The sequence below is a fragment of the Notechis scutatus genome, chromosome 1, assembly GCF_049901735.1.
Source record: "Notechis scutatus isolate UNSWTSFEM ecotype Mainland chromosome 1, rNotScu1.2, whole genome shotgun sequence".
In the NCBI taxonomy this organism is placed as follows: Eukaryota; Metazoa; Chordata; class Lepidosauria; order Squamata; family Elapidae; genus Notechis; species Notechis scutatus.
The window spans coordinates 327,425,181-327,450,577 of NC_142009.1; the positions used below are offsets into that span (position 1 = coordinate 327,425,181).

Sequence of the window (25,397 nt, forward strand, 5' to 3'; positions counted from 1 at the left end):
CGAGGAGGAGGCGAAGGAGAGAGAAGCGCGTCTTTTTTCCATTCGGTTGGGTTGTGATTGATTGCAATGGGCTCTGGATTTTTTTTTTAAAGGGATTTATTATGACATTGAGGCTCTTCGGGAAAGAAAGGAGGGTTTGAAAACGCGGCTGGGGAGAGTTTGCGTTTACGAAGAACAGGCTGTGCGGTGGGTGCAGAGGTCCTGATCCTCTGGAAGTAGATATTTTGAAGTTGTTTTTAAAAAGTGGGGGCGGGGGGAAGGCTGTTTGAAATACGAAGACTTGTCATGACCGGAAATATTTTCTGTTTATTTTTTTTAGGACTCGCTTCTCTCCATCAAATAAAGTGTGTGTGTGTGTTGGGCCAGTCATTTCAAGCAGGCAAAGGGAAAAAGGGTTTGTTTCTGACAGATTTAGAAAAGCAGTTAAAATGTTTTTAAAACATTCATATGGATTTTTTGTTAAAAATAATCATAAGTATCTGGGATAAATCAATTCAGAGAGGGAAAACTTTGTATAGGAATGGCTATTGAACTCCTATTCAAGTATTTATAAGGCATCCTATATTAATTCTCAGGTGATGGATACCATGGGATAAGAACAGATTACATTAGAGTTAAATTAAATACTAAAGTAGATTTGTAACTGTTGTTGCTATAGAAGTGTTCTCCTGAAGAATAAAAAGAATTAGAATTAGAAATAAAAATCCCCAAAGAATAAGAAATCCTCCATAAGAATGAAAAAAAAATCCCCTGTCTCTCCCTGAATCTCTCATCCCCGTTTTTTTAGCCTAGAAAAGTCCACTCCAAAAAAACAGAGCTTCCATCCATCAGAGGAGATGCAATGTAGCCAACTATCTTTGAAGATGGAAGCCAGCAATGCAAAGAACTAAAGATGGACAGAAGCTGATTGCCCACGCCAAACCAAATTAAAAAGACAAAACACCTATGCCCATACTTCCCATACCCATGAGGGGCAACTATGAAAACCACATTCACAACAAAAAGAAAATGTACTGATATAGAAAATAACAGAATAAAGAGTTGGAAGGAACCTTGGAGGTCTTCTAGTCCAACCCTATGCTTAAAGCAGGAAACTATACCATTTCATACAAGTGACTGTCCAGTCTCTTTTTAAAAACCTCTAGTGTTGGAGCAGCCACAACTTCTGGAGGCAAGTTGTTCCATTGATTAATTGTTCTAGGTTGGTTCTCTCCTTGATTAGTTTCCATCTGTTGCCTTCAGGTGCTTTGGAGAATGATTGACTACCCCCCACCCTTGTGGCAGACATTGGAACACTGCTATCAGGTCACCCACTAGTCCTTTCATTAAACTAGATATACCAAATTCCTGCACCGTTCATATGTTTTAGCCTCCAGCTCCTGCACCATTCATATGTTTTAGCATCCAGTTCCCTAATCATTTTTGTTGCTCTTCTCTGCACTCTTTCCTCAATCTCATCTTTCTTATATCATGGGGACCAAAACTGGATGCAATATTTCAAGTGTGGCCTTACCAAGGCATTATAAAGTGGTACTAACATTTAAAGTGATCTTGAGTCTATCCCTCTGTTAATGCAGCCTAGGATTATGTTGGGTTGTTTTGGCAGCTGCAGCACACTGCTGGCTTATATTTAAGTGATTGCCCATTAGGACTTCAAGACCCCTCTCGTAGTTAGTACTGAATTTCTATTAATATACACCTATTCTGTATCTGTGCATTTGGTTTTTCTTGCCTAAATGTAGAACCTTACTTTCCTCACCACTGAATTTTCATTCAGTGTTCAAGTCAATAACAATTTCTTCCAACCATAACAGCACCCATCAGACAGATACATACGTTTCCTTCATATAGCTAACACAAAGGGTCAAAATTCTATAAAAACCTCATCGTCCAGTCGTTAGCTGCCCCCAAGACCAAATCTCTGTCCTTGGGAAATAAACCAATTGAACCTCCTTTCCACAGCAGCTGCCTAGTATCTGACTATTTCCTCCAGCTTGGAAAAAGGGACCCTGTAAAAAATTTTTAACTTTACAATCTGAATTTTGGAGACTTCACACCACAGTAAAGAAGAAGGAAAAAAATTGCAAAATGTACTATTCTGAGAAAGCGAGAGACATTGATTCTACTTTGCTTGAAAATGGGGACCAAAATAAGTAGGACTACAGTAATTAAGTTTTCCCTGCATATTCCTAAGCATACAATTAAATCCTGAATTTTCTTTGTTGACTAGACAACCTGTGCTCTGTTGAGTCATCATTTCAGATATATTTCCTTATCTAAACATAAAAATAATGATTCAGGAGCAGGGAAAAAGCAGTGGAAACAGGAATGATTTCCGGCTTCCTGCCAACTTCCCCATTGAATTTATCTGTAGGAATCTGGCAGGGAGCATCAAAAATCTTCCTTTCCCTGCAGGCAGGAGAGTAACTGCTGCTGGGTGGAGGAGGGAGCAAGGAATTTCTAAAGTGACTGGGATAATATTGAAAATGAAGATCACATGACCACAGTAGCCATCAGGAGCACTGAAGCAGCTATAACTTCCCCAAATGTCATTCCCTTGGGAAACTTGGGTACCAAATTGTGGGTGTAATGTGTAAATTAGCCCATTTGAGGTATCTGAATTTAAAAAATAGTTACCATATTATTTAACATTTCAGCTAGTGAAAGAGGACAAGAGTGTTAGTAGTATATAGATGAAGTCTTCAGTCTTTGCAGTTAAAATGTTGAACTTGGATAGGATAGATCCATCCTCAACCATAAAAGCTCCCTAGTGGACTAATCCGTAATTGATCAATACAATTAAATTATTCTTGGTGACACTCAAATAAGCAATTGATAATCCTTGCGGAAAGTAGCACAAGGAGTTCTCATGGCAAGCATAGAAATAAGCAGTAATCTATGATTCAGCACATTACCCAATTCATGAGAGAAGACAAGGAGTTTAGACAATAGCACATTTTATTCAATGAGAAAGTTGAAGCAGGAACTCCGTGTGTGGCAGTAGTTAGCTACAACTGGAGAAGCCAAAAAGAGAAATTGAGAAATTTGCCACAAAACAAAGAAAATCTGAATTTTGGAGACTTCACACCACAGTAAAGAGGAAGGAAAAAAATTGCAAAATGTACTATTCTGAGAAAGCGAGAGACTGATTCTATTTTGCTTGAAAATGGGGACCAAAATAAAACATTCTCCATTGAAAAGAGGGGAAAGATTGGGTTTTTTGGAGAGAAATGGAATGAAAGAGCACTATACATGGCACTTTGAGGTGAGTGACAGACAAAATATAAACAGCATCTTTATCAGTAGCTTTTGTTAAGCCTGGATTCCCCAGCGGGTGTTAAGGAAAACAAACTAAACAGAATGTACAGCGAAGTCAGATAGGAAGACAGGTAAATGTGTGAGATAAGTTTTCTAGTTAACACGCAGTAAAAATACAGATACGCTTGTGCTATCAAAAATATAGTTTATTCCATTTAAGAATTATAGCATAGTCAAATAAACGGTCCATTAGTCATATATCAATTTCAGTCAAGTCTTGTCGGGGATACTCTATTTGCAAAGTCCGTGTTGAATAGCCAATGTCAGTACACTTACAATAAATCAGTCCAATCTTTATCTTCTCTCCGTTGAGAAAATCAACACTCCTTTTTCTCTCCCCGTTCCAGCAAGAACGCAGTCATCAATCCATCCAGTAATTAGGGATCAGTAAGCCAGAGAGAGAGATGCAATTGCCTCGCTTCTTATATAGTGCTTTTACAACCACACCCTTAATTACATTCTTGCTGTTAAAGTTACATACACTTTAACTAACAAACCATGATACCATATTTATTATTTTTACCCAAACCAGTTAGGGTAAACAATGTTATCCCTAACAGCTTTTAAGTGCTTTCTGATTTCACCTGCTTAGTTTGCTCCTTGGGTTTCCTGAAGCCAAGAGCTCTGGGGACTCTATTCAAAGGGAGGATATTATTATGCCATTCTTTTGTCTGATTCTGGATCCAGTTGATCAGGTGGAAGTGGATGACTGTTCTAAACTTAGAAAGCAAGAATACTTAGGGACCCCTGAAGATTGTTCCAATGTTTAAGCAAAGCACTGGAGGGAGTTTGATTCAACTCCATTAAGGCTGAGGGACATTCTTCTACTTTACTGCTAATACAAGTAAGCAGTCTCTGTTCTTTGAGGCTCAAATCCATCAATTAGCTCAAACGTTTCTCCAAGATAAGCAGGAAAAAAAAGCTGCTAAATGAGATGGACAACTCAGAACAAGTTATCCACCATTTAACCCTGTTGAAGACAAAGTTATTACTGATTCTGGGGGGGGAAAAGGCGAAAATCAACAGAGACCAGAAAAAAGAGTAAGTGGGTTACTTGACCAGCCGTTGGGAGAAAGCCATTATCCATGGGGAAAATGTCTTCTTTCCTAGCCTTAATTATCAAAAGGTTGATGGTCCTTTTGATAATTGTTTTGTGTTCCAAGGAAGATCCAGATGTCATGTAAAAGTATATGCTTACTACTACTGCTCATTGATTAAAGTCCATATTCCAACAAACTCAAATTATGCAGATTATTGTTATTTGGGGCTACAGCTGCCATTATTTTACTAAGACCCTTCAAAAAGCACTGGGTTGAAGGAGGTGTCTATAATGAAAAAAATCATAATTGGATCTTTTTAACATCTTTATTCCCTGCTAGTAGAATTGTTATGAGGAGTGGGATGCCTCTTCCTAACGTATAAAAGTATCAAACGGAAACTGAACTGAGAGACAGAGACTGGCCCAAAGTTACCGGGCAGGATTTCATGCTTAAAGTGGGACTCTACTCTCAGTCCAATGGTTTCTAGGCCAGCACCTTAGCTATTACACCAAACTGGTGTATATATTGTTATATTGATTTTATCTTGGAGTAAAAAATAATAATTTAAAGTTATATTGATTCTATCTTGCAGGGGCAAAATTCTGGTCCCCCAACAGCCAGTGGAAGATGTATTTCATTCTGTTCATTCAGGAGGAAACACCACCAAATTCTGGACCTGTGCATGTTGCAGGCACTAAGTGAAAAGTGTACATTAGAAATTCTGGCAGCCGTGATGTAAAATGTACCAGTTGAACACTAGAGGTAGCTACAGACCAGGGTGTAATGTAGAATTAGACTCAGACTTCCAGTTATAATATTCTGTAGCAAAGTTACAAAGTTTCAGTGTTTGGTCTGACTGCCTGAAGAAACCTTGCACAGCATTGTCCACATCTTTAGAAGTAGGTGAAAAATAAATTTATTTAATTTAGAAATGTGTACAGCCACTCCTCTTAAGCAAATAATCTGGGCAATGCTGTAAAAACTGCATGAATACAATCAATACCAAATAAACACACCAGACTTGAGGGCACTTCATAATGTATATCTTCAGTCACAAATTTACCAGTGTTGGCCTCCACTAACAGCACCCCTTCCCCAGGGTTTATGGGAAAGGCAATATATTGATATATGGGGTCCCCTTAACCTACTGAAGAAGTTATTCAGATTAACAAAACGATTCAAACCAAAAAGAAGCCTAATTGCCATGACTTAACTTTCACACTATAGGAAAAGCTGGTTTTTTTTTACCACCTTTCAAAGGCCAACAGAATTGAGGTCCATCTGGATCTGGGGGAGAAGGGAAGAATGGGGGAGGCTAAATTACACATTTAAAAAAATGTTCTAAGTTGAACAGCATTAGCATTAAAAAAAAAACACAAAGTTTTCCCAGAATGCAAGTACAAAAGGCCTAGGACCTAGGTTCTTCTGGAAATAAGCAGACATTTTGCAACTCTTTTATCATTGTTCTGGGTGTGTGCCACACTGAAGGCAGATAAATATTGTGAGTTGTGATGTAGCAGAGCTGATTCCTTTTCATTCTGATTACTTCCATCAATGTTTGATATGACAGAGGATAATTTACCAACCTGGACTGCACATTGTGCTAAGCCATGTTTTGCAACCCAACCTTCAAATAATACACAAAATCTAAGCCAAGCAAACCATGTCATAATGCTATGTGAATTAACCTTAGAAGCAATTCTTTCAGTCTCAAATTTATGACACAGCCCTTAGAATTTTGTTTAAGGAATTTAAATGAGTGTATGGATTATTTTCAGCAGATACTTTGACAAACTACCATGACTCAGGAAAGTTCCATACTGTAGTCATTAGTTTGCTACTGTTTTGAGAGATGTGGACTCATCACAACACCTGATATGTTGCCTTTCCTGTGACTCAGCCTGTCACAAACAGCTGCTTTATAACTTCATATATTGGGAGGTACAGATGAATATGTTTGTAGACCAAAGTATTCGTTAAAAGGACAAGACAGTACAGCGAAAATGAAAAAAAAAAAACTCTTGCCTTTTTACTTCTATTTGGCTAATAAGAAAAATGTTCAAACTAATTTTTTAATGATCTAATGTGCCCCCCTTAGGTTTTCTAGTGTAATGGCTAATTCCACCCTGAAAATTGAAATATTGTACTGAATTTAAGGTAGGGAAGCAAAGGGATGTCAAACTGGATTTCTTCAAGGATCGGATCAGATTTGTAATTCTCCTCTGCAGGCCAGCAGGGGAGGGGAGATGGGATGGATGCCTCCTGCAGCACTCTGCCTGCCAAAACATTTTGGCAGGTCCTTTGATATTTCCAGGCCAGCCCCACAGGCCAGATTTAAGCACCCCATGGGCCAGATACCGCAGCCTTGAGTTTGACACCCTTAGTACAGATTAACTGTATATTGTTGTTTAATCATTATATGCTTTGCTTATGTCTGTTTGTACGTCCATCCATACTACCTCTAATCTCCTTACTGGAGAATAAAATGTATATAGGTAAGCAATGAACATTCTTTAACACTAGGATCTTTCTGCTCTGTTCCATGAAATCTCAAGACTTCTATGATATATCAAAAATAAGTTCACTTAAGCACATCCAATTTTTTACTAGAGCTTTGCTTCACAATCAGGCGTTCCAATATTTTAACTGATAGGTTCCACTGCCTGAAAAAGTTTGAAAACTTGATAACAAACAGAAAAGGTGTAGCTCAATTTTGATTAACCTGTTTTGCCACTCAATTACAGACTGGATTTAATCAAATCAGAAGATGATTAAACAAGGGACAATAAGTGCTCAAGTTAATATTCACTCAACCTCTTAATCAAGGTCTGCAAAAACTAAACAGGGAAGAAGTGATCCAGATGTTCTGGATCAATCTGTTCCACAGAAGGGAAGTTATCAATCATGGAATCCTTGCATATGAAACCCTCAAAACGTTTTCACTGCCATAACTTATTAGATGAGGAGATTCATTTTAAAGCAAGGCTCTTGGAAGATATTTAGGCCCAAAGTAAGAAGGATTTAAAAGGTGATAGAACATTGAACTGCAACCAATGCGGTTCCTGGACCAGATTTAAATGATGCACAATCTTCAAGGGCAGCCCATGTATGTTGTTGCTCCACTATCCTCACCATTCATTACCTTTGGGACCAGCAAAAGCATTCCAAGATATCTCCCGGTATCATTTCTGATTAAATGGTTGTCCAAGTTTTAAGCTCCCTGGATATTTTGGTCTTGGTATGCCCATGTTGACTTTCATCTTGGCCCACACCTTAAATCATGAGTTAATAATCCTTCCCTAAATGCAGAGCAGCCTTGGTTGACAGGCATACAAAGAATCCTTGAGAAAATAGTGGTGGCTTGTTTTAACTGCTAACATCGGACCCAGTGTTCTAAATAAAGGACAAGCAATACTACTCCCCCTTAAAATTTTTACATAGAACTTGCAAAGGGTAAAAGTCATGATGACATGAATCACAGTAGTAATCCATGATTAAATGAACCATGATTTGCTATTTCATGTGGCAAAGCATGGTTTACCTGGCTAAATCTGATTTAATACTATTACATGTTTTACTGAACAAGCATTGACTCATACAATGTGTGTCCCTCGATTCATGATAGCTCTGCAGACACATCCATTTAGTTTTCTTAGCAACAAATGGAAGTAACTGCCTTCTACAATGTCTCCCCCTCCCCCTGCAATTTTGTAGGCTGCTTTGGTAGTTTCTGCTCACCAGGCCAACAGTTTCCATGCCTACACAAAGTCAACCACATTCATGTCATTGTGCAAAACCTGCCAACATTTAAATTATTAAATATGCACCAGTCGAAAGACATTCACATGTTTCAATGCATTTATTAAATTCTTACAAAACAGAATACAAAAAATTCTGGCATCAACAAGGTGTTACAAAGGAAAAAGTTCCATCAAGCTGAATCAGTTCACCTGGTACATAATAAAGTGCTTTGTTTTTTTTAAGATTTTAATTTTTTTTAATTTGTCATTTTCAAACCAGTCCCTTGCTGAAGGACTCTTGCATCTATAGTCCCCAGTGGTGCATTAAGGTGACTTTATGTCAGAAAACAAAACCTTTGGCAGTCTTTTATGGTAATCAGAGGAAAATATTTCTCCTGAACTGATTTTTCTCATAAAAGAAAAAAAAAGAAACCAACTTCACAGTAAAATGCTAAATAACCAGTTCTAAATAGAGTTAAACTGAGGAGAGGAGGGCATTAAGTCAAAGATGCAGCAAGACGTTCTCCTGTCCTCATATATGCAGCTAATTAAAACTCGTGGAGGTACAAAACAAGATGCTTTCCAATAAACATTTTTACAAAGAAAAATACTGAAGGTGTGTGGGATACAGAAGTTTGAAAGTAAGAATTTTGGCAAGAACAGAATAATCTGTGCACAACTAATTGGAAAGTAACACAATGCAGACTATAAATGTATGGAAAGCAATCTTGAGAGAAAATAGATGGTTGAGATGTCAAGGAGGCATTCCTATGTCTGTCCAGAGACACCATTTCTTCATGAGAACTAGTGACTTTAAACACAGTTTAAACTCTTTGGGCTTCCAAATCTAGGGAACTGTGCAGAACAGGACAGTGTTTTAAGGCTCTCCAGTGGAGAGAAGCTATATGCCCATTTCACAGAATTCCTGGGGGTTAATTCAAATGAGCTCCAGCAGTTTAAATACCTCCAAGCACTCTCATCTCTCCCATCCCTCTTATTCCAACTGAATTAAGAAGCAAGAAATCTAAGCACCACCAATTTTGGTCTCACACACACAAAAAGGAAAACAGGGAAGGAGAGGAAGGAAAATCAAGGGGGGAAAAGAAGTCTAGGCTGCTTTTTCCAACCCCGTAGCCTCCAGATATGCAGAGACTGCAGGTTTCAGAATCCAAACCACCACAAGTCAAATTCCTCTGGGAATTTGAGCTATGGAAATAGACAACGCAAGCCTTAAAAACTGCTCATGTGTAAAAGTTTCATCTGTGTCCAGGGTTGAAATTAGGAACAAGAAACGGAATCAAAAAGATATATATTGTCAAAGGCATAAATACTACAAATGATAATTCTGTTTTCAAACCCCATGGAAAAAGACAGAGTACTTGAGGCTCAAGTCACCTTGTTTTCTATGGTGTTAACTAAGTCCCTCTGTATTAAAGTGGGTTCTACTTTTTCCCCACCACCTCCATCTTGAAGTTATCAGAGAAAACCCAACACTGAAAACAACCACTTCTAGCTTAGCTGCTTCTTTCCCACTAGATTTGGGAAAGAATGCACCTCAAATGCCAAATTCCTAGTCTTCCGAACCCATTTCCCAATCCAATCACCCAAGTGATGAAATTTCAGCAGGAGCTATTTCATCAAGTGCAGAAAAGCCACTCATGTTTTACAGTTATCTCCCTCCAGGATGGAATTTGGATGCACTTAAAATATTTCATTCAAAACCTGAACAGTCGATGCACCTTCATCTTACAAAAAAATCAACCCCAAACCAAGATGGAATTCCACATTGCAAAGGAAACAAGTTAAGGCAAGTTATGTTATTTTGACAGAAGCCTTAAAAAAAAAAAACCCAGTGCCAACAAACCACAACCACCCATTTCATTGGGCATAGAAAACATCATCCTTTCGTAACAGATAAGATAGGGCAGAGTTCACTTTTGGATACATACACTTGACTCCTTTCACTCAAGATTATTCAGATCAGATACACCATCCCAGAGTAAGATATGATCTTAGCAATGTTTTTATGAGATTGCTTCACTTCACCCAGCCGCCCAAGACTATTTATTTGCTTTAAAAACCTCACCAATTAAAAAGCATGCTTTCCCGGGGTCACAACTCTGACCCATGTGCAACCCTGCAGAGAAGGGCTAGATGTATATTAAGATGACCCACACACAGAAGGAGATACAAAAGCTATTATTTGGCGATCTACATGATTTTATTTTGTAACTGTGCACAAGTCTGTCACACAATTCCAAACACCTTATAAATTATCTAGGATGGTTGTTTTATTTTTCTCTTAAACATCAGGCACGAATGAGAGTCAAAAAAAAGGAATATGAGCAATCCTTCACGTGTTGACACAATAATCCTGAGAAGTATCCTTGTTTAAAAAAGATTGATGCACAGCACACATTTCAACTAAGAATGCTGGTTTGAAAGTCACTGTCCATCGTTCCCAACCTATCAGCATACCCGGGGCATCACCCATTTTGGCCCTTTAAGAATAAAACAGAGGGAAGTAGAAGGAAAGTGTTCCTTCTCCCAAAGTGGTATCCCAAATGGTTGGGGAGGAGGACATTTTAGACTATTGTTTTTCAGATGACCCTGCCACACACACTGGCCCTATGCGCAAAGGTTTAGAGTTGTTGCAGACCAAGCTAAAATATTCAACTAAATACAGGTACCATGTCACTTCTGGGGAATGGATGCTCTTGAGGGAAAGCAAAATCAGTGTATAAATATATTCCTAACTTTTGATAAATTGTTCTTAAAGCTGTCTTTCTTTTGAAGGATAGACACAGCATAAACAACAACAAAAAAGCAAGAACAAAGCAAATTATATCCCAACACGCAACTTAAAACCATCTGAATGAGAGCATCCACACTGGAAGCTGCTTCTAATCCTGAAAGGATTAAATATCAGCAAATTTAGAAGCCATATCTTACAGCTTTCTTGAGAAAAAAAGGGCCTGATTAAGATGGTGACAAAATCCATACCCATGTAGAATTTTGCTCTGAATCGTACGATAAAAATGTTCTCTGATTTAAAAATAATTTCTCCAATTACGTAGCCTGCTCAGCTAACCAGTGTATTCTGCACCTCATTATTTCAGATGGTGCCCTCTTCCTACCCATTCCTTAATGAAAGCGCATCTGTTGGAAAAGACTGCAAGGTTACAACAAGCAAACCATAATACTAAAGGGAGATCCCATCTGCTTTTACCCTCTGTCAAGAAAGCAGAGAAAAAATATCAAAAAGTAGAAAAGAAAGGAGGTGACGAGTTATTTTACAAGCCTCCACACTTATAAAAAAAAAAAAAAAACCTGCATCTGAAAAGAAAAATTACTCTCTCAGCAAAACGATTCAAACTTCTTTGCATAGTATTGTTACTTAAAAAGTCTTTATTCAGAGACAAGCATCGTTCTTAGATCAGATACGCCCACACGTGCACATCTGGATAGCAGCTGAAGTCACCAGCAGATGTTTTGCTACAACCACTCAAGATCTGAGTTTATACACATGGCTGTTCAACCAATTCTACCAAAGTCCTGGAGAGGATCTACCTTATCACTGGATTAAAAATAAATAAATCCCAAGGCTTAGAAAGGAGGTCCAATAGGCCAAACTGACCTTTAAGCAAAACTCTCTCTTGCCATGCACAGCAAACCACGCTAAGTTTCAAAACCACTTCCCTAGCTAGATTTCAACAACAACTTTCACCTCCAATGTGAAACTAAGTGGTTTATCCTCCCCTTCGGTCCTCTGAAGGAAGTCTAACAGATTCAGTAAGCTTTCCCATCCATACTTTTACACTTAGAAAGGCAGTCCTTCAGCCATCAACCCGTCCTACACATACTTGGATAAGCAAATCCAACAGAATTCAGTAGATGTTGCTCCCAAGTCAGAATGCATAGGGCTGCTTGCCCTGTAGCTTATGCATAAAGGAAGGCAGGTAGAAATACTAGATTTGAGCATGGCAGAAGTATCTGCCCGCCCACAGCCTGGTCACAACTGCCACCATTATCAAGGCACCACACACACACATTCAAGAATATTTTCCAATCCACATCATGATGCAATACTGATTTATGTACAAATGTTTTCATGCCTGGATGTGTGTGCAGTCTTTTCGAGAAATTTTGAAAGCAGGACTTGGAGCTATGTTTGTCTCAGAGCAATTTGGGGGGGGGATTAAGTCTTCCCCAGTGAACACAAACAGCCAATAGTCTAAATTTCCAGGTGTGCCTGGAAAGCACCATCACGTTTCATTATATTCCAGCCTTTAAGATATGAATGTCTAACTGGGAAACTTTTAAGAGTTTGTGGACTTCAACTCCCAGAATTCCCTAGCCAGACATGCTATCTGGGGAATTCTGGGAGTCCATAGGGTCTTAAAAGTTGCCAGGGTTTCAAGAGGAAGATGGTATGCCTCTTCCCCACTTTCAACTCTTGGCCTAAAAAATATCCTCAGAGGCACCTCATTCAACATGACCGATCCATGGTGAATAGGATATTGACACTCAACCATGGGCTGACCAAACACTGAGGACAGTCTCATATCAAAGATTAGTATCAGGATTGAAGGAGACCTACAGAAATGCTCTCAGGTTGGCTCCCTCCTCTAGACTAAGCATCAACAGGCAGCAGCTGAGCAACATCCATCATCCAATACCTTGGACCTGCCATTTAATTTCCCAGAATGCTCCTGAGCCTTGTGGCCTCACAATGCAGGCAATTCCCAGAATGCTTAGATGCTAGACACTGGAATACAATGGAGGACTGGAGAAAATGATGAAGGTCAAACAGCAGTAAACTATTGGCAGTTGTCTGGCAATTCTCAATTTGATGCTTACATTCTGGCCAGAAAGGGCGATGAGAAGAGGTGGACGCCGAAGAGGACCACTAACCAAATACCATTTTTGTCCCTCTTCTGAGAATCTTCTACCAGAATTTCACCCCAATATGCTACTTGCTCACGGCTTCAATTTTATGCATTGAAACCAATTTTTTTTTAAATTACCCAATCTTCCAATTTCTTCTCTGTATGACACACCACATACATCCAAGTGTTTCTCTTCCTTCCTTCCAAAAAGCAAGCTTTTGGCCATTTTAGCACATCTGAATGCACCATCCTGAGTTTGATTTATAGTTCTACACCTGCTCCCCCCAGATTCACATGCTTACAACAGGTCTAGCTTTAAACTAGATTTGTTGTTTTCTCACACAAAATCCACAATTATAGGAACTGTAGTTCTTTAGATTGGGGGAAGGGGAGGCTTAGAGGTTCTCCAAATTAATTAGTCACGTTGGAAGCAACCATCCCTGAGGAATTCTATTTATATTGGTTCAGAATAAGTAGAACCAAAGCTTAAAGGCTCCAAAGACTGGGAAATGTTTTGAAATAATTCCCTCAAGCCATAGTCTGCCTTTAGGATGGGGAGATCAAACAATGCATCATCTTGGTTTAAAACAAATTAAAAAAAAAAACCAGTCAGCAAAAGTTGTAAAGGATTGCAAAAAAATATTCTGCCACGATAAGAATTTAATCTACGAGGGCATCCTACATTTGCAAACTCTGAAGCAATTGTACATATCTCTGTGAGTATTTTTGCAAAGATTTTTACAGCCCTGCAGAGGATGGTTTAATTAATATTGACTACCTTCTTTTCAGATTAAGCCTCACTTTTTTTCCCCCTAATAGCTTATACTTCAATGTTTCCCAACCTTGGCAGTTTTAAGACATATGGACTTCAACTCCCAGAATTCCCCAACCAGCCATGTTGACAGGGGAATTCTGGGAGTTGAAGTCCACACCTCTTCAAGTTGCCAAGGTTGAGAAACACTGGCTTACTCTATGGAAGGTAGTAAAATCTTTCCTTTCTACTAGAACTTTTTTCACCTTTATTTCTCTGCATCAAACAGGAGGGGAAAAACCATAAGGGATTAAATTCCACTATGGTAGGTCCTAAAACATGCATCCCTTCTGCTCTTAAAAAAAAATATTGGACCCCTCCCATGTCAACAGGACATATCTGGATTGAAACAAAATAGAGTTCTTGTGTTATCATCCACAGCTTGGCCCCTTGAGAAGAAAAAAAAAAGAACAAACAAAATACAAAATAAGTGCTGTGAACGGTGCCAGGGGGTGGGGAGAAGGAATTTCTCCCTATATGTATGGGTTTCCTCTTCCCAACTTCCCCTTCTGTTTATATCCCAGATACAACTACTTTCAGCTTATAGAATCTACACAGTTTTAGGGAAGACACTGCAATTTTCCCTAAATTTTCCCCATAAATGAACATTCATACAATTCATGGACTGTAATTGTTTCCCTCCTCCCCCTTAAGTCACTCCAGTGCTTTTTGGGGAAAAGAAAAAAAAAAAAAGACAAGATAAATCCTCATCCCACCCACCCTCAAACCATACAGAATCCAAGTAGTTATGTTTGTTTGTTTGTTTTTTAAAAAGAAACCAATAGCAAGAACAAAATTAAAATAAATGTAAAAAAAAAAAAAAAAAAAAAAGCAAACACTCTCCAAACATAAAAATGCTACGTTTAAAAAGTTCAGGCTTGGGGTGGGACAGACAAGGGAAAGGTTTTCTCCCTCCCCTCTTTTCACAGTACAAGAAGCTGAGAGAAGGAAAAACAAAAAAAGGAACAGAAACCCTACCCCCCAGATAAGGTATCCTTCAGTGGGGAGGAAGGGACTTTTTTTTTTTTAACTTTTTAAGCAAAAATTACGTGTATATCAAAATGCACTGGGAAGATGGGGAAACAAGGGAAGGGAGGAACAGAATTTAAATAGCTTAAAAGAGAGGGGGAGAGAGAGAGAGGGAGGGAGAGAGAGAGAAAAAATAAAAGGAACAAGAAACAAAACAGCTCCTGTGGAACAAGATCAAAGACAGAAAAGAATCCTTGGAAACCAGCCAACTTGATCTTGATCTTTTGTTAAGCTACTCAAGCAGACCTTTTTTGTCCGAAATGACACAAAGGGGTGAGGGAGGTGAGGGGGGGAGAATGGAAGAATGGACGTATAGAACGAAAGGCAGTCACATGTGATCCCCAACCAAGACCAAGGGGGCCACCAGATGCTGGGCGGGGTTCGCTTTAGCCATGCTTGTCTTCTGTCTTCGTTTGGCCAGCTTGGATTCGGAAGGAGGAGAGAGGTGCATAGAGCATGAGGTAGCTTTGATGATGATGGGGTGAGTCTCCTCCGCAGCTTCCTCCTCGTGCTGCATTAACTGACGGTTGACAGCAATGGCTTCGGCGGCAAACGAGGTCAACTCTTTGGCACTGCTGTTCCTACCAAGGGCAACGACAAGAAAGCCCATTACGACCACCCAGACCTCGTTCCCGCAGCATATCCCACAACCCAGTGGATTAAAAAAGGGTGGGTGCAGAGGAAGAATTTTGGACCTGGCATTGACAGTTAATCCTCGATTTAACCACAGTTTATTTAGTGACCATTTGAAGTTACCACGGCACTGAAAAAAAAAATGACTTATGACCGTTTTCCAAACTTACAACTGTTGCAAGCATCTTCCTGGTCACATGATCAAAATTCAGAAAAAGGGCAACTGACCCATATTTATGATGGTTGCAGTGTCCTGGGGTCATGGGATCCCCTTTTGCGACCTTCTGACAAGCAAAGTCAATGGGGAATCTGGATTCGCTTAACTGACTAGCAATAGCACTTAAGACTTACGTATCGCTTCACAGTGCTTTACAGCCCTTTCTAAGCAGTTTACAGAGTCAGCCTCTTGCCCCCAACAATCTGGATCCTCATTTTACCCACTTTGGAAGGATGGAAGGCTGAGCCTGGTGAGAATCAAATTGCCAAATTGCAGGCAGTCGGCAGGCAGCAGAAGTAGCCTGCAGTACTGCACTCTAACCACTTGCACCACCGCGGCTCTTAATAACTGCAGTGATTCACTTAACAACTGTGGCTAGAAGGGTTGTGAAATGGGGCAAAATTCACTTAATTACTGTCTCACTTAGCAACAGAAATGTTGGATTCAACTGTGGTCATAAAGTCAAGGACTGCCTGTAACTTCGTTTTGCAGATTTGCTCCTGAGAGCTCTGTGGGAGGGACTCCACTGGAATCGGAATTTGGGCTAAATTATTTGTTGCTTAACTAGGTACAAGTTTCAGATGGTCAACTCTGCTCTTGCCTGGCCTGGGGTCTAGCACATCATGTTGACTTCCAGAAGGCCACAAACACCCGACTTTTCTCTTAGGTATTAAGGCTCGGTTGTTAGCAGAGCAAAACATATGTGTGTTTGCAATTGTGACCCATTTTGCTCAACTCTTCTATTTATTTCATTTGCTGTTAAATGTATTCTGAATTTTGTTTTAGTGTGATTTTGTATTGTTAGCCACCCAGTTATTTGCTTCACTGAAGGAAGTCTGTGACAACAGCAGAACTGCCTACATTTTCTGGCGTGCCTTTCCATTTTTCATTGGTATTCCCTACCACCTATTATTAATCTGAAAGTTCTACACACCTTAAAATTACCATGGAAATAGTGGTAATTATACACATGTTATACTGGTTTATGACCGAAAGGCTGATAATGCAGTCAAGATTAGAAAGCTGTTGCTTTCAATGTATTCAGTTTCTGAATAAAAACAAATTCCCAAGCGACAAGAAACCTCGTATGTGGCTATAATTCTCTACAGAAACCAAGGAAGATTTGAGGTATACCCCAACATTCTTATTTATTAAAAGTATTTCTGAAATGCTTCACTCACCTTTGTAGGATGATTGGAGTGGGGAGCGTGTTATCAGGAGCACACTAGAAGCAAAACAAAAAAAAAACAAAAGTCGTCACCATAATAATCATCTAAGACTGCTTACAACTCCTTGCAGACCTGGTGCCCTTTTAAGTTACACCTTCTCTGCATTTTTCCATGACAAAATTAAAGTTCCATTTAAATGAGCACAATGGAGATACGTCAACCCTATTCAAACATTATGTAGCTAACTATTTCTAAATAAATACTGGAGGGGCTGCCTTGTTCACTACTGCAGGTACACTCTGGACACAGACAGAAATTCACTTTACAAAAAAGGAGTCCATGTCTGGGACTTCCAAATCTGGGAGGAATTGTTTCTCCACCGTGACAGCTTCTAAAATATGTGGATTTCCAACCAGTGGTGCTTTTCTACCGGTTCAGCCCGGTTCTGGCGAAGATCAGCCGAGACCTAATCGGTTCTCTCTGAGGAGCTGCTGTTGGGCCTACCCCCCTAGCCGGGCTCCCATACTGACCTGCGGCACAGTAGATTGCTGCACCTCAGCTGCTGAAGCGACAGGCAGAGTACAGGATTGCAGGAGGTGAGTAGGAAAGCCTCTGCGCCTGCGCAAAGTGCACCCACCAAGCCACACCCACCGAACTGGTGGTAACCTACTTTGAAACCCACTGATTTCAACTTATGGCTGTCTGGGGAATTCTGGGAATTGAAGTCCACATACTTCAAAGTTGCCAGGGTTGAAAAACACTATTGAAAGTTTAGGTTTTACTTCAATCAAGCCTGATGACTAGAGATTTCATGGATATATATCCACACCGGGTTTTTGGCTACAATAAGTGCCACGCCTTCTTCCTATTTTTTTAAACTTTGGAGCCTTAACTTACATTGACACTGAATATTCTTGCTTGTGAGCACGCAGCAGGGAGGTTAGCACCCCGAAAGCTCTCCCCTTCCCTTTTAATTAAATTTTGAATTTTAATTATTCTTGCCTCCATTTTAAATTTTTATATTTAGTTTTTACTTTTTTAATGTTTTATTTATACACTGCCTAGAGCAGGGGTCTCCAAACTTGGCAACTTTAAGACTTGTGGACTTCCAACTCCTAGAATGAGAGCTATGCTGGCTGGGGAATTCTGGGAGTTGAAGTCCACAAGTCTTAAAGTTGCCAAGGTTGGAGGCCTCTGGCCTAGAGAGTCTCTGTGAGGGAGATGGTAGTTTCTAAAGCAGATAGACAGACTGAGATAGACAGATGTAGATGATAGAAATATAGAGATAGATAAAGAAAAATAGAAACAGAAAGGTAGATAGAAATAGAAAGAGATATAGAAATAGAGATAGAAATATAGAGATATAGACATAAATAGAAATAGATAAATGAAAGATACAGAGTTGTATAAACAGATATAAAAATAGATAGGAGAGGGAGGGAGAAGATGGAGATAGGGAGAGAGAGAGATGGAGGGAGGGAGAGAAAGAGAGAGGTGATAGAGATAGTCTGCCATACGAATAATCCTTCGCCCCAGGTAAGCAGAAAGGCAAAAAAAAAACGATCACATGTCCATCTTTTGTCCACTTCACTCAAGAATGCTCACCCCTTGTACCCAAGGATGCTTGAGGACTTCGCCCGCGCTCAGACGCTTTTTGGCATCTCTTACAAGAAGCTTTGAAATGAGGTCTTTAGCTTCAAAAGAGATGTGAGCCCAGTCCTTATCCGGGAATTCGTACTTCCCCTCCTGGATGCTTTCAAACAGCATATTCTGTGAGGAAAGAAAGCTATGTTACGAAAAGAAGCCAGCACATCTAAAATAAACAGTTTAAAAAACCACGTACAAGGACCCAATGATGACATTTCTTAAAAAAAAGGGGGGGGGGAGAGAGAGAAGCCAATGGAAGTTTTTGGGACTTTTGCACGGCTGGCAAACAGGAAGTGCCATCTGGGTATGATCACCTGGCAAGCAGGACATGCTTCACCACGGTCCCAGCCGCAGTCGGTCCCACAGTGACCCACAAAAGGGGGGTAACCGCTCAACATGATGTACAGAATGACTCCCAAGCTCCATAAATCGCAGCGCTTGTCATAGATGGACGCTTCTTCACTGAAGGCCTCCACCACTTCTGGAGCCATATATTCTGCTGAACCGCACTGGGGAAAGAGAACAAAATTCGTTAACAGCCACCCGTTTATAGAGGCGGATTCAGATGCGGTTATTTGTGCGTGGTACTTTAGATGCACAGGTTTTGTCTCCAGTTAAAACTACAGTATGGCTTGGCTGAGGAATTCTGCAAGTTGAAGTCCACAAGTTGTGAAATTCCACTTTTGGACACCCTCCCCCCGGTGAGGGAAGTCAGTAAGAACCCTCCCTCACTTATCTCCAAAAACTATAGCTACAGTTTCAGTCAAGATGGGCATTTCTCCTTTCCTGTAACATAGCCACCCCTACCTATACATCTCAAAATCTCAGGAAAAATCTGAGCCCTCAACATGGAAGCCCGAAAAGATCAGAGTACCAAGTTCAAATTCCCTGCAAGCAAATGCATTCTTCTCCCCAAGATCTGCTAAACCACTGAAAAGTTACTAGATGGATTCATATGGTATGTTTATCCTACGACCCAGCTTAACCAATTAAAATGCCTATTTTTAGCCAAAATCCTGTGCTACACACAGAGTCTGGTTCACTTACTATGCAATGTGCACTGCTGAGATCTATAAGGAAGTAAATTGCGAACTATCCAACCTCATTTTAATGTAATCAAGTGTTTTATGACGAAAACCATCCAAGCCATTTTCAATGCAGAGAATTGAATACGAATTCAAATAAAGGTCTTTCACATATATCATTTTTTTTAAAATCGGCAAGCCCAGCTGCAAATTCTCAAATGATCACCAAGATTCTTCCTTGTCCCAAGCCAGCATTTCCAAAAATATTATTAGTAATCTATACATTTACCTTATTCTAAGCCAGGGGTCCCCAAATTTGGCAACTTTAAGACTTGTGGACTTCAACTCCCAGAATTTTGGGAGTTGAAGTCCACAAGTCTTAAAGTTGCCAAGTTTGGGGACCTCTGTTCTAAGTTATCAGTATTAGCATACTGTGCAGAGAACAAGACACAGATCCTTTTGGCTTTCATACTAGAGACACACACAGATAATACTTATTTTGTACAGGTAGTCCTGTATTGACAACAGTTCATTTAGTGACCATTCAAAGTTACAACATTGGTAAAAGTGACTGTGTGACTGTTTTTCAAACTTTCATACTGTTGCAGTATCCCTAGAGTGATGTGATCAAAATTTGACGCTTGGCAACTGACTCGTATTTATGACAATTGCAATGTCCTGGGAGTCACGTGATCACTTTCAGAGATCATCTGACAACCGAAGTCAATGGGGAAACCAGATTCACTTAACAACCATGTTACTAACTTAATAACTGCAGTGATTCACTTAACAACTGTGGCAAGAAAGGTCGTAAAATGGGGGCAAGATTCACTTAACCAATGTTTCACTTAGCAACAGAAATACTGGCCTCCATTGTGGTCATTAAGTCAAGGACTACCTGTAATGGGTTTCGTGGTGCTCTCTGAGCAATTTTGTTCCATCAACTCCTAAAACAAAGGTAGGAGCATTGCAACATTGGTAATGTTCCAAATATGATTGGATGCCATTTTCCCAGACCCAACTCATAATCGGTGGTTATGCAAAAATTCGGCCCCTTGCCTCATCTTAGATCCTAGAACAAGCAAGAATTCTCGTGGAAACTAGATTCTGTTCATTATCAGTTACTCTGGCTTTCTAATCAACTTAACAATTTTTTGGCCAAGTTTGTTAAAGGATTGGAATGGGCCTTTGGGAGAGCACATAAAGAAAAATTAAAAAAATATGAGTTTTTCAGCTGCTCCCTATACCAATGCTAGATGCATCACGCCAATTGCTGTGAGTCTTTGTTTATTCTTCAGAGTGGCGTGACTGGGACAGCTCAGTGCTGCGCTAAACCTTGATCTAGGCCGCAGAAGGAAGATCCAAGAACACATGTGATCCCCAAAGGAGTTGCATCACCTCCCAAAGGACTCCAAAAGTTGCCAACAAACTCTAGCTTGGAAGACGGCACATGGGGAAAATGGTTAAATATATAATTGGAGAGTAATCATCTCTGCTTCTAATTTGAGGCATGAAAGAAATGCAGTCAAAGCTAGTTTTGAAGCCTCGTTCTACCAATCCTCTTGGAGAATGTGGCTTTGACCTCACAGTTCAATGGCTAATTTCAGCACCCAAATTTGCACTCCCTGTGGCCAAGATGATGATGAAGAATAAATACAAGTCATCCTCAACTTACGACCAGAACCAAGCCCAAAATATCTGTTGCTAAGTGAGTCATTTGTGAAGTGAGTTCTGCCACATTTTACAACCTTTCTTGCCACAGATGTTAAGTGAATCACCGTAGTTAAGTTAGTAACATGGTTGTTAAGTGAATCTGGCTTCCCCCTTGATTCTGCTTGTCAGAAGGTCGCAAAAGGGGATCACATGACCCTGGGACACAGAAACCGTCATAAATATGAGTCAGTTGCCAAGTGTCTGAATTTTGACCATGAGAGCATGGGGATGCTGCAATGATCATAAGTGTGAAAATTGGGCATAAATCACTTTTTTCAGTGCCCTTGTGACTGTGAACGGTCACTGAATGAACTACTGTAAGTCAAGGACCACCTGTAGTCTTAAAAGAGTTACAAACCAAAGGACCTGTCATAGAGCAGGGATGTCAAACTCAATTTCATTGAGGGCCACATCAGGGTTGTGTTTGACCTCGGAGGGCCGGGGGACGGGGCGTGGCTGGGGGGGCGTGGCCAGCTCAGCGTCACTCCTGTCGGGGGCACCTGTGGTGGCCAAGTACTAAGCCAGGAGTTCCCTGAAACCCTCCCTCACTCTCATTACAATTTCCTTCCTTCCTTTCTCTTTCCTTCTCTCTTCATTCTTTCTTCTTTCCCCTCTTTCCTTATTTTTCCTTCCTTCCTCTTTTCTCAACCTTCCTTCTTTTTCTTTGTTTTTCCTCTTTCCCTTTCTCCTTTCCTGCTCCTTTTTGCATGCTCAAATGCAAAAGGGGAAACATTTTTCCGTTTGTTTTGTTTTTAGTTTGTTTTGCTAGCCCTCTGCCAGTGAAAATGGAGCTTGTGGGCTCCATTTTGGCTGGCAGAGGCACCATGGGAGAAACCTTTGCTGTTTCCAGGCCGGCCTCGCAGGCCAGATCTAAGCACCCCGTGGCCTGGATCCGGCCCAAATTTGACACCCGTGTCATAAAGAGTTCCATGTATCACACATGTTAACTTTCCATTAAAAAGAGGGGAGAAAGGTTGGGATAGAGAATCAGCACAAATAGTCCTCCACATAAAACTATTTTAGAGTATCTGTGGAGATTTTCAGTCATCCAGGTCATAGTTGTCTCAGAGGTGTTTTTTCAAAAGGCAACTGGGCTGTTTTTCCTTGTGGAAGAAGGAAAATACTGTTTTTTTTCCTGCAACAGTCCCTGAAAAACTGTTTCTAAAGTCCTGAAGGACTGTTTTTTCCTCAAGGAGAAAAAAAAAACCAGTCCAGTTGCCTTTTGAAAAAGCACCTCTGAGACATTTGTTTAGAGCAGGGGTGTCCAACCTTGGCAACTTTAAGCCTGGAGGACTTCAACTCCCAGAATTCCCCAGCCAGCAAAGCTGGCTGGGGAATTCTGGGAGTTGAAGTCCTCCAGGCTTAAAGTTGCCAAGGTTGGACACCCCTGGTTTAGAGAATGAAATTAATGATAACATTAAAAAAATGTTAACTTACAACTGCTCATTGCACTTATGATCCTTGTAGCATCCTCTCAGTCAAGTGATCAAAATTCAGATGCTTAGCAACCGGCCTGTATTTATGATGCTTGTAGCACATCCCAGGGTTGTGTGCAATTATCATTTGCAACCTTCCCAGTAAACTTATGTCAAGCAAAGTCAGTGAGGGATGCTGGATTCAGGTAAAAACTATGATTCATTTAACAACCACAGGGTTGTGCTTAACAACCCTGGGAAAATATTTCTACCAGATTGAGATTCTCAGTCATCCAGGTCATGGTTGTCTCAATGGTGCTTTTTCAAAAAAGGCAACTAGAATTTCTTCGTGTGTTTTTTTTTTTTTTCCCCTTGAAAATGTTTCACTTTTTATCCAAGAAACTGAAAAATTAATCCAAGAACTGAAGAAGCTTCTTGCATGAGAAGTTAAACATCTTCAAGGAAAAAAACCAATAAAGGCCAGTTGCCTCTTGAAAAAAAACGTACCTTTGGGGTATTTCTACCAGAAACCTTATCCTGCAACAAAAATGCGAAACTGAGTGAATAGGGGATTTCCAGCCATTTTATTTCATTCTATCTCGTGTCCCTACCTGGCAATTAGCACAGGATTTAAAAAACCCCGCTAATGGCCTTTCTTGAGCCCAATTTCTCTGGATCACTGAAATCAGAGGTGACCTAAATCACTTTCAAAACATTAAAAGGATTTGGGAAAGCCAATGGGAATCCCTTTAGTCAACAGAATATTGGCTCAGCTAAGACTTCAGGTCACAGCCACCAAATAAATATTGCCTGGGAGAGGGGAAGAAAGCACAAAAGAACTGAAGAAACTTCTTAGATGAGAAGTGAAACGTTTTCAAGAAAAAACAAAGAAAGTCCAGATATGCGTGCCACTTCACATGTGCCATAGGTTCACCATCACGGATGTAAGGTATAAACTCTCCCTAAAGTTGGATCACTTGAGAGACCTCACAATGGAGATCTTTTCATCTTTCACCATCAACATACAGAGAGGTTCAGGGAAAGACATATCCAATTTTGGCAACTTTTAAGACTTCTGGACTTCAACTCACAGAATTCCCTAGCCAGCAACTGCTTCTGGGAGTTGAAGTCTGCAAGTCTTAAAATGGCCGCGGCTAGATTGCTCTGCTTTAGGCACTTCCCCATCCATAAGGAGATTAGAAATTTATTGATTTAGATCTACCCTCTACTGAGATAGGAGAGCAAGGTAGGGCACATAATGGGGAGCAGGTTACCGAGGCGTGGTTTCCTGTTCATTTTTGTCCACGGAGAGAAGTGAAATTCCAAGAATTTGGAACTGATAAGCATTTGGGCAAGGAATTCCCAGCATATGCCTGTGGCAGAACCTTAACCTGAGAAACACAGGGGGGACAGACGGCCAATTCTAGAACAAGGAAAGAAAATGCACTCTTCACGGGCCCAAAGGGATCCTTTCACACATTCCACAGCAAAGAGTCCTAACAAGTGAAGCAACAAACCCTCTCTGTTTCCTTCCCATTATGCAAGTCACAATCCGCCTCCTCTCTGTGAGATTACAAAAAAAAAAAAAAAATAGCAGCTGCCCACAGAGCTGGAATTCATTCTATCAGACACACACACACACACACACACACACACACACAAGGCACCAAGTTCACACATGGCCACCTCCCTCTGTCCTGAATGCAGCTGGATTGAGCCAGCAGGTGGAAGGAGTCACACGTCACTTGCTTGCACCAAGGTTGCATCAGCTGCCCAATGCCGTCCCCTCCCTTTTCAAAAGCAGAGAGGGAGAAAGAGAGAGAGAAAGAGAGAAAAAAACATGATTATATCTAACCAGGGCAGGGCAGGGCAGGGCAGGGCAGACGGCTAGAACTTGCTGGGCCAGCACACAGCCCTGTGGGAGCCAGGCCAGCAACTCTGGGGCTGCTGAGCTGTGGCCTGGTATTGTGTTCGAGTTCCCAGCTAAGCAGTGCCTGCAGGGCAACGTGAGAGAACACTACGTATCCTTCAACCCAGCAGGCCTCTTCAGAGGAGGGGTCTCCAACCTTGGCAACTTTAAGCCTGGCGGACTTCAACTCCCAGAATTCCAAAGTTGGCTGGGGAATTGTGGGAGTTGAAGTCCGCCAGGCTTAAAGTTCCCAAGGTCGGAGAGCCCTGCTTCAGAGGTTTAGCAAAACTCAAGACAAAAACAAAACCCAACATAAGCCTAAAACAGATTTAAAAACAGTTTTTGTCCTAGTTCTGGTCAGAAAACAACCCAGACTGTCTGGGTTCCACTCATTCTTCAAGATCTCTGCTACTATGGGAAGAAAATAAAATCTGAGGAATACAAAATAGATGGGAAAGAAGACTCAAAAACTCCTCTTTTTTATTTCTTTGCACTGAATGAGAAGGGCGTAGAGTTCATAAATCTCTCTATGGGTCTTCCTGGGATTATTATAACTAGGGCGGGGGGGGGAGGGATGGAGAAAGAGAAAGAAACTGCAGAAAATTCAAATTAAACACCTCTCTCCTCGCATTTGCAGCAGCAAAGTCCATCCATCTGTGAATATGCTTATGTAGAGAGGGGAATATTATTCCCAGAAAGAATCAAACGCCCCAAACACCTAGAGTTAAAATTAAAGACCATTAAAAATTAAGAGAGTGGCCTTTTGTTTGTCTAGATACCTCTGGGCCATAAGGGAGGAAGAGAACACAAAAGGAAGAAAGCCACTTCCTTTGAGTAGTATA

The 25,397-nt window shown here is 40.5% G+C and overlaps 1 protein-coding gene across 1 annotated transcript in view; it reads right to left on the bottom strand.

Moving 5' to 3' along the window:
* Window positions 1-8,331: 8,331 nt before the first annotated feature.
* The window catches only part of MKNK2 (MAPK interacting serine/threonine kinase 2), a 50,137-nt gene continuing 33,071 nt past the window's right edge, over window positions 8,332-25,397 (bottom strand). The window contains exons 11-14 of the mRNA XM_087952639.1: window positions 18,808-19,002; window positions 18,452-18,616; window positions 16,859-16,902; window positions 8,332-15,408 (exon numbers count right to left, since the gene is read on the bottom strand). Coding sequence (XP_087808765.1) covers window positions 15,156-15,408; window positions 16,859-16,902; window positions 18,452-18,616; window positions 18,808-19,002 — 657 coding nt within the window. The 3' untranslated portion in view covers window positions 8,332-15,155. The remainder of the gene's footprint in view (window positions 15,409-16,858; window positions 16,903-18,451; window positions 18,617-18,807; window positions 19,003-25,397) is intronic.